The sequence below is a fragment of the Culex pipiens genome, chromosome 2 (genome assembly GCF_016801865.2).
Source record: "Culex pipiens pallens isolate TS chromosome 2, TS_CPP_V2, whole genome shotgun sequence".
NCBI lineage: Eukaryota > Metazoa > Arthropoda > Insecta > Diptera > Culicidae > Culex > Culex pipiens.
In genome coordinates, this window is record NC_068938.1 from 19,212,023 (window position 1) to 19,226,945 (window position 14,923).

At 38.6% G+C, this 14,923-nt stretch overlaps 1 protein-coding gene across 6 annotated transcripts in view; it reads left to right on the forward strand.

Annotated features, from left to right (window-relative positions):
* The window catches only part of LOC120432427 (AP-1 complex subunit gamma-1), a 67,381-nt gene extending 54,362 nt beyond the window's left edge, over positions 1-13,019 (forward strand). For 4 of the 6 annotated variants that reach the window (XM_039597632.2, XM_039597634.2, XM_039597636.2 and 1 more), the window contains 10 exons: positions 201-296; positions 369-529; positions 596-980; positions 3,516-3,729; positions 3,909-4,047; positions 4,110-4,413; positions 4,473-4,943; positions 5,010-5,150; positions 12,681-12,788; positions 12,843-13,019. In XM_039597632.2, the coding sequence (XP_039453566.1) occupies positions 201-296; positions 369-529; positions 596-980; positions 3,516-3,729; positions 3,909-4,047; positions 4,110-4,413; positions 4,473-4,943; positions 5,010-5,150; positions 12,681-12,788; positions 12,843-12,953 (2,130 nt within the window). In that variant the 3' untranslated portion in view covers positions 12,954-13,019. The remainder of the gene's footprint in view (positions 1-200; positions 297-368; positions 530-595; positions 981-3,515; positions 3,730-3,908; positions 4,048-4,109; positions 4,414-4,472; positions 4,944-5,009; positions 5,151-12,680; positions 12,789-12,842) is intronic. The other 2 variants (XM_039597635.2, XM_039597637.2) reach the window with 1 other exon arrangement.
* Positions 13,020-14,923: the final 1,904 nt, after the last annotated feature.

Genomic DNA, 14,923 nt, shown 5'->3' on the forward strand with positions numbered 1-14,923 from the left:
GCGCATTGCTTGTATGTGTGTGTCATATCCCAAAGCAGAAAAGAAAGAAAGAAAGGATTTCCCACCGATTATAGTACAGGGCGACGGAAAAACCGTCCTGTGGAGCAGAAGCAAAAAAAAGACCATTATTGCAGCCACCGTGTGGATTAATTCTATTTCTCGTTTTGCTTTCTTTTCATCTCACCACCATTCAATCTCAGATTGTGCCCAACCTGGTGCGAATCCTGAAGAATCTAATCCTGGCCGGGTACTCGCCGGAGCACGACGTCAGCGGAGTCAGCGATCCCTTCCTTCAGGTATGATTGCTTTATCTACCTACTATTGCTATTCTTTGTGTTGAGACTAATTAATTCTTCTCTTTGTTTTAGGTTAAAATCCTCCGATTGCTCAGAATATTGGGTCACAACGATCCGGACGCGTCGGAAGCCATGAACGACATTCTGGCCCAGGTCGCCACCAACACCGAGACGAGTAAAAACGTTGGCAACACCATTCTGTACGAGACGGTACTCTCAATCATGGATATCAAGTAAGATCTCTAGTCAAATCATCTCAGAAATCATCTAATATCAAATCTCTTTCTCTTCCTCCTCAGGTCCGAGGGTGGTCTCCGGGTGCTGGCCGTCAACATCCTCGGCCGGTTTCTGCTCAACAGCGACAAAAACATCCGCTACGTGGCGCTTAACACCCTGCTGCGGACGGTCCACGCGGACATTTCCGCCGTCCAGCGGCACCGCAGCACCATCCTGGAGTGTCTCAAAGATCCGGACGTGTCCATTCGGCGCCGAGCGATGGAGCTGTCCTTCGCGCTCATCAACTCGCAAAACATTCGCGCCATGTCGAAGGAGCTGCTCATCTTTCTGGAGAAGGCCGACGCCGATTTTAAGGCGCAGTGCAGCAGCCGGATGGTGCACGTGGCCGAGCGGTACTCGTCGTCGATCCGCTGGCGGCTGGACACGCTGCTGAGCGTGCTGGTGGCGGTAAGTTTTGAATCTTAATGTGGGTCATTCGACCACCAACGTATCGGCAATCTAATTTGGTGGGACAGTTGATACCTACCATCAAAACAAGCAAGAAGCCCGATTCTCATCCAAATCGGATTACCCCACTTTTTTTGCGAGAGTTGTGAAACACCTATCCTAATCCTAGAAATTCTACTTCTACTTTTTTTGCTTTTGAAATTTTCTTGAATAAATAAATTAATCCCAATTTTTTTTATAAATGTTTCAATTTCCAAATATTCCTAAGCTTCTAAAAACTCGTATTTTAAAGAAGAAACTTGAATTTCTAATTTATAAATTATTTTATAATATAATAACATAAATAAATAAATTTCCCTAAATCATAAACTTTTTTTTAATTTCTAAATTTCTAAATTTTTCTTAAATTTCTATTTCAAATTTTTTATTTCCAAATTTACTTTTTTTTAAACATGTTTTTTAATTGTACTTTTTTTTTATTTTCAAAATTTTTCGAACTACTTTTTCTACGTTTCTTAAAATTTTAAAACTTGTTTTTTTTATTAAAATTTTATTAGATTTTTAATATTTTATAAATTTAAAAATTTGCTTAAATTTCAAAATTTTCTTGTATTTGAATTTTTCCTAAATTCGTAAATTTTCTTAAATTTCTATTTGTTTTAGTTCCTAAATTTTCTTTCATATCTATTGTTATATTTCTTAATTTTTTTGAATTTCTTAATTTTCGTTAAATTTGAAATTTTCTAAAATTCCTAAATTTTCTAAAATTTTTGAATTTTTAAATTTTCGTAAAGTCCTATTTTTTTTTAAATTCTTGAATTTTTAAATTTTCGTTAATTTCTCAATTTACTAAATTTTCTTTAATTCCTAAATTTTCTTTAACTTCTATTTTTTAATTTCTAAATATTCTTGAATTTCCTAAATTTCTATATTTTCTTCAATTTTTCAAGTTTTCTATTTTTTTTAAATTTCCAGTATTTTTTTAATTTGTAATTTTTCTTCAATTTCAAAATTTTCTTTAATATCTTATTTTTTCCTATTCTCAATTTTTGAAAAAAAATTCTCTAAATTTTCCTAATTTTTTTTTCTAAATTTTTTAAAATTTCTAAAATTTCCTAATTTTTCTCAATATTTTATAAATTTTTGTAAATCTAAAAAACAAATGTTTTTCTAAAGTTTTCATAAATTCATTCTGAAGTTATCATTAATTTCTGCATTTTCTTAAATTTCTAAATTATTAAAAAATGTAAATTTTCTTAAATTTCAGCTTTTTTTTAATTTTCTTGAATTTCTATTATTGTATTATTGTAAATCTCTAAATTTTCTTTTGGTTTTAAAGAAGATCTTACTCGCAAAGCTTGAGTGAGTATATTTCTAAATTTTCTAAAATTAACAAATTTTCTTAAACCTCTATATTAATAAAAAAATATTAATAATTTAAAAAAAATACAATTCTTCTGAAATTTACAAATATACTGAAATTTAAAATTTTCTGAAATTTACAAAGATTTTAAATGCAATGTTAAACATTTCAGAAATTAAAAAATGCGGAAATTGCATTTTTTTTAATTCTCGTAAATTCCTAGATATTCATGAATTTCCAGATTGATAAATTTCAAAATTTTCATAAATTTCCAGATTTTCATGAATTTTTAGATTTTTATGAATTTCTAGATTTTCATGAATTTCTTGAGTTTTATGAATTTTTAGATTTTCATGAATTTCTTTAATTTCTTGAAATTTTAGAATATTAGGGTAACGAGACTTTTAGGATATTCAAGATATTTAGGATATTTAAGATATTTAGGATATTTAATATATTTAGGACATTTTTGAAATTTGTGAAATTTGGATATTTTAAATAGTTTGGATATTTTATATATTTTGGATATTTTATATATTGAAGATATTTTATAATTTAGAGTTTTTCAGTGTTTTGGATATTTTCGAATTCAGGATATTTTTAAATTAAGGTAAATTGAAATTTGAACAATTTTACAATTTCAGAAAATTCAGAATTTGGGTAATTTAATAATCTAGAAAATTTATGAATTTGAAAAAAATATGGAAATTTGGAATTTAGGAAATTTGAAGATTTACAAAATTTATGAATTTAGGAACTTAATTTTTCCTGGAAATTAAAGTGTTTTTGGAATTTTGAGAATTAATAAATTTAGGAATATAAGAATTTAATAAATGTGCGAATTAAAGAAATTTCAGAACATAAGAATTTTATTTGTTCCCTTTTTTCTTTTTTTCAAGCTTATTGTTTTTTTGCTTCCTGAATTTTGTTAAGCTTTTGATTTTTTTAAAATAGTTCTAATTTTTTTTAGCATCTTGATTTTTTTAATTCTTGAATTTTTAAATTCAAGTAAATAATCACTCTAGCTTTGCAAGTAAGTTCTCAAGTCTAAATGACAAACCGACTTCTTGTGGTAGACAATTACCCCGTAAACCAGTACAACCTAATATCAAACTGACCACTCCTCATGCGATACCTGTATTCGTCAATTTCCCCCTCTTCTTTCCACGCAGGCCGGCAATTACGTCCGCGACGACGTCGTGTCCTCCACGATCCAGCTGATCCTGAACAGTCCCCCGGAGGAGCAGGCCTACATCGGCCTCCGGCTGTGGGACTCGCTGCACAACATTACCAACTCGTACGAGGACAAACAGCCGCTGCTGCAGGTGGCCATCTGGACGATCGGCGAGTACGGCGATCTGATGCTGAGCAGCGAACGGATCGAAGGTATTGTAGTTGATGTGTAGAATTGCAGGCCGGTAGAACAGTCGTAGTAGAACGTAGTTTGTTTTTTTCGTTTTCTTCTTGGTTTCTTGGTTCTTCACCACAACAACACCACCACCAACAAAATCCGCACAACAAACACACGCTAATCGTAAACTGCGCAACGCAACTCTAAACCAAAGATGTTGAAATCCCTGCAGAGAGCGAGCTGGTGGATTTGTACCAGAAGTTGCTGTGGACTACGTCGGTTTCGACGTCGAGCAAGCAGTACGCGCTCGTGTCGCTGGCCAAGCTGAGCACTCGGATTCACTCCGCGGAAGAGTGAGTTGATTTGGCACGTCGAACGTGGTGTTGAAAATAACTTGAACTCCGTGTCTTCGCAGGGAACTCCGGGCGAAGCAGATTGTGGAGGCGTTCGGAACGCACCTGCACATTGATCTGCAGCAGCGAGGGGTGGAATTTTCGCAGCTCTTCCGTGACTACAGCCATCTGCGTCCGGCTCTGCTGGAGAAGATGCCCAAGTTGCAAAAATCGCTGACGAACGGCAATGGGGACGGTAATGGCACTGGTGGCGGTCTCTTCGATGAGAACTCGGGCGGAATCGACTTGATCGAGAGTGGCGGCGACGAGATGGAGATTGGTGGCCTGCTTACGGGAAGTAGCGAGGTCAAACTTGGCAGTAATACGGTGAGTTGAACCTCTTTTGCGATGAAGATCATCGGAACTGATAACTCTCTTGAATCTAGAACGCCCTGCTGGACCTGCTCGGTGGAGACGATCCCGCCGACGGACTCGGCCTGGTCCCTCCGACAAACTCCATCATTCCGACGGGCACGACCACCACCAACGGCAAAGCGTCCAGCAATTCCAACACGCAAGACCTGCTGGATCTCCTCGGTGGTCTCGACATGCCCGTAAGCACTCCTCCGGCGGCCATTCCACCACTTGGAGGCGGCGTTGGTCTCGATCTGAACTGTCTCAACGACAACAGCATCAAGTCGACGACGACAGCGGTGACGGGTTCGTCCTCGTTTGGCGGGCTGGAAAACCTGCTGAACTCGAATCTGACCTCGCCGACGACGACGATTCCGATCGTTGGAGGTGGTGGCATTGTGTCGCCAACGCTGGGCACGGCCCCCATCATCAACAACAGCACCGGCAGCATTGCGGCCAACAACAGTCTCTTCAGCGACTTTTCGTCTATTAATAATAATGAGGTGAGTCTAATCTAGAAAAAGTCCTGATTTATCTGGAAACTAATTTGAGCCGATTAACTCTTTCAGGAGCACTCCAAAACACTGACAGCCTTAGATAAGAACGGTCTACTTGTACAGTTACTAGCGAAAAATAGTGGTGGATGTCTGCAGATTGTCATGACAGCTGTAAATAACTCGTTGAGCACACTAGAACAATATCTATTCCAGGTGAGTGTTGAAGTTAAGTTGTTGGTTAATTCATTCAAACTATTGAACAACAATGTTTGTTGGTCAACCTTGGCCTAAAAGGTCCGAGAAAAAATGATTTCCACTACAAACTGCTACTTAGCTTTTGCTACAAGCAATGGTAGTCTCTCTGTCAAAAAATGCATTAATCATGCTCATCAATTTTTATTGGAAGAGGATTTTTACTGTTTATATTTTTCTACCTGGCAAAAAGATATACTAAATGTATTGTACTGGCTGAAACATTTCCAAAAACAAAAAGCAAAAAACTTTTCGGCCCCAATCTGACACTTTTTTTTATATAACTTTTTTTTTTCAAAGGCCACAAAAATACTGTTCAGTAACTTGTAATTTTTTTTATACATCAAGAAATATTATTTTAAGTCTAGTTATTCTTTACATTTTTTTCGAGATTTGATTTTTTTTAATATTTAAAAACCAAATTATTAAAAATATTTTCATGATATTTTTGAATGACAATACAAGTAATAAGCGGGTGGCCACTCAATTTCGATTTCCGAGTTCTTGACTTTTTCCAAAATGTTCAAAACCTCAAATTATAGACATTTCCTAATTGTATAAGATAGTTAACATTCACCATGAATTTTAAACACTTTTGACAAAACGATTTTTTTGTTGTATATGTGCTTCAAAAATGTAAGCCCTCATAAATTATGAGTCATAATATTGCTTCAGAGAAAACAGTAACTTTAAAAAAAATCTGACTAAAAAATAATGAAATCTTTAAATAATATCATTTTTAAAGGCTCATTAAAATTTTCAAACAAATAATTTTTGTCCTCGGTTTTGCCTGGAAAAATGAGGCGGCAAAAAATTAAAATATATTAATTCACTTCTGTCAAAGATAAAAGTTATTCAAAAGGCTTGAAAAATGATTTCAGTTATTATGTGAATTTGCCAAAATCAAAATGATTCCTATTTCCAAGGTTGTTAACGATAAAATTGTAGAGGTTCGATAACGATATTTCTATCGCTATTGTCGGGACGATAACGATAATCTATAATTAAATATCGTTAGTCCGATAATTCTATCAACGATAATTTAATCGACGATAACGGACGATTATTTTTTTTTAATTTATTTCTAAAATTCAATTTTGTGTATTTTGTGAAATCTAAAGCATGAAATTCAGAAAATACTAGAACAGTGAAAAAGCATAACAAATTTCGCTTCGTTTGATACTCATATTGCAGATTATGTAAATTTGAGTACTTTTGAAAAAAATACGGTATTTTGTGAAATCTGAAGCATGAAATCCAAAAAATACTAGAACAGTGAAAAAGCATACCAAATTTCGCTTATTTTGATACCCATATTGCAAATTATGTAAATTTGAGTACTTTTGAAAAAATACGGTATTTTGTGATTTTTTTTAGCATTTATACTTTTAAACTTACCATATTATTCAACCAAAATTTTGTTGGTAAGTTTAAAAGTATAAATGCTAAAAAAAAATCACAAAACCGCATTTTTTCAAAAGTACTCAAATTTATATAATTTGCAATATGGGTATCAAACGAAGCGAAATTTGGTATGCTTTTTCACTGTTCTAGTATTTTCGGAATTTCATGCTTTTGATTTCACAAAATACCGTATTTTTTCAAAATACTCAAATTTACATAACTTGCAAGATCTACTGTTCTAGTATTTTTTGAATTTCATGCTTCAGATTTCACAAAATACCGTATTTTTCCAAAAGTACTCAAATTTACATGATTTGCAATATGGGTATCAAACGGAGCGAAATTTAGTATGCTTTTTAACTGTTCTAGTATTTTTTGAATTTAGATTTCACAAAATACCGTTTTTTTCTAAAGTACTCAAATTTTCACAAAATACATTTTTTTTTAAATACTCAAATTTTTATAATTTGCATCATGGGTAAAAACGAAGCAAAATTATGCATGCATTTTCACTGTTTCAGAGTTTTTGGAATGAAATACTATTTTTTTTTTACTAAATACCTTTTTTTAAGGTACTTAAATTTGTTATCCCTGGGCTTTGTCATAATGAGTGTCATAGGTTTGATGCTTGTTTGGCAAAGAGTATGATTTGATTCGATGTCGAATTAAAATCGAAGTGTTCAGTATATTGCTGAAGCTTCCATTTTTACACATGGACACCACTTCATGCTGCGAGAACCCACTTTGGCGTAGTCTCAGGGCTTAATCGATGGCCGGTAAGCTGTCATCGAGACAAGGAGGTTCTCCGATAGTGGAAATATCACATTTGTACAATGAACCGCTACATATGTGATTTTTCCCTATCTTAATGTGGGTGTCAGGTTAGGATGCGGGTTTTTAAAAATTTAGTTTTTGTAGAATTTAGGATTTTAACTATAAATATCAACTTTTTATACTTTGCCTTTAGTTATTTAGGGACAAAATTAGTAACAGTGAATTAGTAATTCTATCAGAATCGGTGATTTTCATTCAAGTAGCATAAAAACCATTATGATTTGTCAAAATTTCCATAGAGTCTCGATCAATCAATAGTGAAATGATATCGGACTAAATTCGTTGATCTGTTGAACTAACGGTTGTCGGATTATGATTGTATCGACCATTGTTGCGAATCGAGGATCTACTGGAATTCTGACGAACAAATGGTCGTCTCTTTTTCAATTCACAACTTGTTAAATAACAACTGTTATTTTTTTTTTTTGTTTTTTAAAAGAAGCCAGACAGGTTTTAAAAGAAACGTTTTTTTTGGTTGATAATTAAAATGTCGGGGATTTGAGATAAGAGTAGCTTTCGGATAGGTTGCTTTAAATCTTGTATTCAATTCAAGCTAGGTAGTTATCCGCAAATGAATATTTGGACTTATATGAATAATTGAACATTTTGGACTTATGAATAACACACATACATACCATACCAATCAGCATAGCGCACCAGGTACGCGTGCTGTAGCAAGAAGACGCTTCCATCTTTCTCGGTCTTGGGCTGCTACTCTCCAATTTCCCAGGTTACAGATTTTCCGGATATCACCATTCACTTGATCTCCCCACCGTGCGCGCGGTTTCCCTGCTCTCCTGCCTGTTCCGCCAGCTGGTTCAGCGCGGTCAAAAAGCAGTCTGACAGGCTGGCCCTCGTCCATTCGGGCGACATGGCCGGCCCACCTGAGCCTCCCGATCTTCGCCTGGGTGGCGATGGTCGGTTCTTCAAGAAACGCGTGCAGTTCGTGGTTCATGCGTCGTCGCCACACTCCGTCAGACACCTGCACTCCACCGTAGATCGTTCGTAGCACCTTCCGTTCGAAAACTCCAAGGGCACGTTCGTCCTCCTGCCGCATCGTCCAGGTCTCGTGGCCATAGAGGACTACCGGTCTAATGAGTGTTTTGTACATCGTCAGCTTCGTGCGGCGTTGCACTCGATCCGATGTGAGGGTCTTCCGCAATCCGAAGTAGGCACGATTCCCAGCAAAAATACGAGTCCGGATCTCTTTGCTGGTGTCATTGTCGGCGGTTACCAGCGATCCTAAGTACACGAACTCGCTCACCTCCTCCAACTCATCACCATCCACAGTTAGAGGGGTGAGACTTGGGGGGCCGACATCCTTCGAACCCCTTCCGCTCATGTACTTCGTCTTCGTCGTATTCATGCCAAGTCCTACACGCCTTGCTTGTACCTTCAGTCGGGTGTAGACGTCCTTCACCGTCTCCAGGTTTCTTGCCACAATGTCGATGTCATCGGCAAAAGCAAGAAACTGGTAGGACTTGTTCATAATCGTGCCACTCGTTTCGATGCCCGCCCTTCGAATAATGCCCTCAAGGACGATGTTGAACAGCGCACAGGATAAGCCATCACCTTGCCGCAGCCCTCGGCGTGATCCAAAGGGTTCCGCTAGATCCCCCGAAACACGCACGTGACACATCACACCATCCAAGGTAGCCTTGATCAGCCGAGTCAGTTTATCCGGAAATCCATTCTCGTGCATGATCTGCCATAGCTGCTCGCGGTCGACTGTATCATAGGCCGCCTTGAAATCGATGAAGATGTGATGTGTGGGCACGTTGTACTCACGACATTTCTCGAGGATCTGTCGGAGACAAAATATTTGGTCCGTGGTGGCGCGCGCGCCAGTGAAGCCCGCTTGGTAGGGCCCCACGAACCTCCTTGCATGGGGTGACAGCTGACGGCAGAGGATCTGAGAGAGGATTTTGTAGGCCGCGTTGATAAGCGTGATGCCGCGGTAGTTGCCGCATTCCAACTTATCGCCCTTTTTGTAGATGGGGCACACGACACCATCCATCCATTCCTCCGGTAGCTTCTCCTCCTCCCAGATCTTGGAGATCACGCAGTGAAGCGCCCTCGCCAGTTTCTCTCCTCCATATTTGAAGAGCTCACCGGGTAACCGATCCTTGCCGGCAGCTCTGTTGTTCTTCAGCTTCCTGATCTCCCTCTTCACCGTCTCTAGATCAGGCGCCGGGAACTGTTCATCAGCTGCGGGCGCTCCAAGGTTGACTCCAACGCCATCTCCGTCCGCTTCATCGCCGTTGAGGTGCTCGTTGAAGTACTGCTTCCACCTTTCCAACACCTCGCTCTTGTTTACGATCAGGTTTCCACCGTTGTCCCTGCACACGTCGGCTCGCGGCACGAAGCCTTTGCGGGACCGGTTCACCTTTTCGTAAAACTTCCGCGTTTCGTTAGCTCGGAATAGCTGCTCCATTTCCGCGCAATCTCGGTCTTCTTGCTGGCGCTTCTTAAGCTTGAAGACCGCGACCTGCCGATTCCGAGCCTGCCGGTATCGTTCCACGTTCCCTCTCGTCGCCTTGTGCAGCTTCCTGTCGTAAGCTGCTTTCTTCTCAGCGGTAATCAATTGGCACTCGTCGTCGTACCAATCATTCCGACTGACTCGGATCGCACTACCCAGTGTGGCTTCCGCTGCACTGCCGATGGCTGAGCGAATACGGCTCCAACCATCTTCGAGCGAGGCTGCGCCAAGATCCTCCTCACCTGGCAGATTCGCTTCCAGCTGCTGCGCGTAACTGTGGGCCACTTCCCCGTTCTGGAGACACGCGGTGTTGAACGGAGGGGCCCGCCGACTTCGGCGTTGGTTGAACACCGTCGACAGCTTTGAGCGCATGTCAACTCCAACTAGGTAGTGGTCCGAGTCAATATTCGCACCGCGAAAGGTGCGCACGTGCGTTACGTCCGAGAAGAATCGGCCGTCGATCAGGACGTGGTCGATTTGCGTTTTCGTCCGTTGCACAGTGGGCGAAATGGAACCCAAAATCGGACTTAATTGAACGCGGCTGGTTCCCTGGTATGAAAAATAGCGTTTCTTATGTAAAAAAATCCGGGGAATCGATTGGTGATGGTTTCATCCACCGCACGAAACGGCAAAGGGTCCATTTTGCCCCAATTCCCCATTTTTTTACATTTTTTCTTGAAAATCGGTCTGTATTAAGAGCGGAGGCTTTATGCGGCCATCCAAAATGCACTTAACTTATGTGAAAATGTCCCAGGAATCCAGTAAAAATAACCACTTGCACCGCAAAAATCATCTAAGGTCCATTTAACCCCAATTCCGCTATAAAAGCATTTTTGGCCGTTTTCAAATGTTAGGTCAGATTTTAAAAATCTGAAAATATTTTTATCGGAAAGATCAGACAATTTTACACAAGAATGACGATTTGCACTTGATTGTTTGACACATTTATGTTGATATAGAAATTAAACTAAATAAAAAGATTGAAGAATCAGTTTTGGGCCTATTTTCCAAAACGCAGAATAAACTGCCTTTTACATTCTACGCGTCGCGTAGAATGCTTCCTTCTCATCATCGGTCTTTTCTTCGTGGGGGCAGTGCACGTTGATGATGCTGTAGTTGAAGAAACGGCCTCTTAACCTCAACTTACACATCCGCTCGCTGAACGCCGTGAAGCCGAACACGCGATCCTGCATCTTGCCCCGCACGATAAAGCCGGTACCCAGCTTCTTGTCCGTGCCGCCGCTCAGAAAAAAACTGGAATTGGTCTGCTGACCTGGCCAGTTTAGCACCTGCTCCTCCTCCAAGCACACCTCCTGCAGTGCCACAACATCGAAGTTGCGAGGTTGCAACTCATTCGCTAAGGCGAATTCGAAACCCAAGAAATTCAAAGACCTGCAGTTCCAGGAGCCGAGTCGCCAATCGGTGGTCTGCTTTTCTATGGGCTTCTGCCGTTTGTTCCGGATTTCTAGCCTTCTTGCCATTCGCGATCCTCTTTTTCTGTAGGCAGCCTTATCAGGGCTGCGCTACCTAGTCTCGGGGTGGAGAACCACCTAAGGGCTGCAATAACACACAACTGTGCATTTATTCTAGAGTCAGATCCATACAGCGTCAGTGTTTATTTGGTCGAAGTGTACTAATTCATTGGCAGATCTGATTCTAGTTGTAATGTACGACAAGACTACTGACGGACGTGACAGGACGAGGGCCCAGTTTAGAGGTTTCGACATCAACGATGTGCGGCTGGATCACCCCCCAAAAAAAAAAAAAAAAAAAGAAATACTATTTTTTTAACTAAATACCTTTTTTTAAGGTACTTAAATTTGTTATAATTTGCAATATGGGTTTCAAACAAAGCGAAATTGTGCATGCATTTTCACAGTTTTAGAGGTTTTAGAGTAAACATCTGTACTAAAAAAACATTGAAAATGCAGGCAAAACTTCAAATAATTTGATAACCATTTGAAAATTGAAAATTTGATTGTTTTCAAAAAAAAGCATGGGATTCAGTATTTAGCCAAAAATTTGAAAATACAGTCCAGACTCGATTATCCGAAGGTTTTTATGGGAGTTCGGATAATGGAATCAAGAATTTTTTTTCCTATTTTATTATTTTCTAACTTTTAACGTCAATTTCGTGTTCTGCGACCCCATTTTAGTCAAATTTAAATGGTTGAATATTTCATCGCCGCCATTTTGGCCGCCATCTTGGATTTAAAAATGCTAAATCACTTTAGAGTAGTTGAGGGGTCTTTCTTAAGCTCAACACTCAAAAATATGACAACAAAAAAAAATTTTTTTTCGTGATTCGATTATTCCAAGTGAAATTTTGCCAAAGCCTTCGGATAATCGTGTCTTGACTGTACAAAAGCTTGTTCATTTCGAAAAACTTAATTTAATTTTTAGCTCAAGATAGTTGAGTATAATTGGACTGTATATAGTATTCAGAATTTCTTACAGAAATAGAAAATATTTTTAAAGTTTGTTTGAGACATTCTGTGAAAAAATCACAAATTCCCGACTTTTTGCGATTTTTTTTAAGTTGTTGACAATTTTCCAACTTTTTTTTCTCAGTTTTTTTTTTAAGATTTTGGAAAATTTTCAACATTCCGCATAGCAGGTTTTTGGAAAAGAAGTTGATGCTCCACTTTTTTAAGAGAACAAGGGAATTTCTCCCAGCATCCCCAAATAATTAATGCTTGCAGTAGGACGGAACGATGAAATTCTACAAACGGATTTCAATATTTCACATCATTTTCGTTTTATTTCCGTTCCAGGCCGCCGTTCCGCGCAGCTTCTCGCTGCAGATGCTGTCCCCTTCGGGGTCGGCGTTACCGCCCGGTGGTACCATCACGCAGGAAATGCGCATCACCAGCACTGCTAAGGTAAATTGTTTTGAATTTTCGCGAAACTCGTAGTTAAAACATGATCCTCTTTAGGCCACCCTCCGGATGCGCCTGCGGATATCGTACCAGTGCGACGGCAACCCCGTGCTGGAGCAGACCGAGCTTTCCGGGTTCCCCGAGGACCCCACGACACCGCTCGAATGAGACCCGAACTGGAACGTGGTGAATATTACGGTTAAGTTTTAGTCGCGTCCCTCCCCTTACGATAAAGGAAAAGAAGACGACACTATCCGTTCTCTGTCGTTTGAGTTGTTTATTTTTGCTTGGTTTTATTTCTTCATGAGAGTGTAGAGAGAGGTATATATTTTTAAACTATTTAACGACAATTGAAGGGGTAAAAAGTGGTTGGCTAGATGTGCCGAAAAAAATCGTGAGTCCTCCTTCCTTTATTGGTGACACACACACCTTAAGTAATAAATATTAAATTGGTTTTGCTTTGAGTTACTACATCAACTTCCCCCTTCAAAAATTAAAAAAAAAATCTAGTTAACTCTGACACTTACCGCTAACATAATGTATTCAAATTACTAATCGATGAGATGAGTGGGAAGGAGAAGTGAAAATTAACACACTGTTAGTGAGATAGATCAACTTGGCATGACTTGAGTGAGTGTGTGCGATTCCGGATGAGCGCGAGTGCGAGTGATTCGTTGTAAATATTCCTAATAACCGTGAGATGAAGCGATATTATACCATAATCGAGTTGTAAAAGAAAGTTACAGTAAAAAAAAGATGTCCCTTTTGGTGGGAGCAAAAAAGGTTAAAAATTGAAACAGCTGTGCGAGGAATGGCTCAAAAGAAAGACACGTTGAAGACTCTCTGTGAAACGGCTTACACGTTTGTGTTTTGACAATTTTGTTTTGTTTTGCTACGCTCTAGCGAACAACCCGTATTGTGTTGCGTGAAACCAATATTAAAATTAAATGTGAAAGTAAAATAATAAAAAAGAAATACTGAGGCAAGTGTACTATTTTCCGTCCAAGAAAAATAAGCGTGCGAAGTGAAGGCTAAATGAAGGAAGGTTCACAGAATTTTCGTTTTCAAAAAACCGCGGTGAAACGCTCCCAAGTTTAAGTTTGCTCGAACATCGTTTTCCGCTTAATTTAAAAAAAAATCAGAAGAGACAATACCGCGATTAAACCTACTCTAAATCTACTTACCGCTACTGCAGGAAAGCATTTCACCACCCATCTCTTCTCGCGAAGCTAAAGAAGCCAATCTGCTTTGTGTGTCCGCGCGCGCTTTCAATATACAAAACACAGAAGATAAAACAGTATTTTTGTACCATGAGAGAAAACGAAGTTATGAAGTGAAGTGAAATTAAAAAAGTTGAAAAGTGACAAAAAACGTGGTTTGAAATTAGCGAAACCAACACTACTAATTGATATGTGAAAACCTAATAGGGAGAAGAACAAAAAGGTAATGAACAACCCCGTAAATAAAATTAGGTGAAATGTAGAGAGAAAGGGTGGAGATAAGATAACAAAAGATAAAATGCTGCAAATATGAAAAGGTAAACTTAGGATGAGTTCAAGAAAAAACTCATCAGAGAAGATGAAAAGGTTAACTTTAGGTGAAGTAAATGCAAGTACACCCCGATATGAAAAACAAGCAGCAACAGTTGAGAACAGCTCTATAAATATATGTATAATACACTGAAAAAAAAAACACTCGATTGATAAGCTTCGCTGATTGTTTTTGTTTTCCGTTTCCACACGAACAGGTTCACAGCGTTGATGGATGCGGATCTAAACAGCCGAAAATTCCCTTGCCTTTTTTTACTTTCCCATTTTAACCCCAATTGAGAGTGATAAGGTAAGTGAAATATGAAAACTATTTCTTAAATCACAGCGTATCCTCTAGTAGCATCAAGAAAAGCATCGAACATGATTTTACTAAAGATACAGAAAAGTCTCCCCAAAAAGATTTTTTTTTGCAAATTTAACCCACTAATGTCAATGGTAACAAGTGAATTCTTCTTGCATGATTTTATTTATATCTTTCAATAATACACAAAAATAAGCAATTTTTTATTTTGCTCCATGCAAATTTGGGTGTTGCAATTTGCAACATACAAAAATGCTTTGAAAATATTAGAGAATCTTCTGTAAACT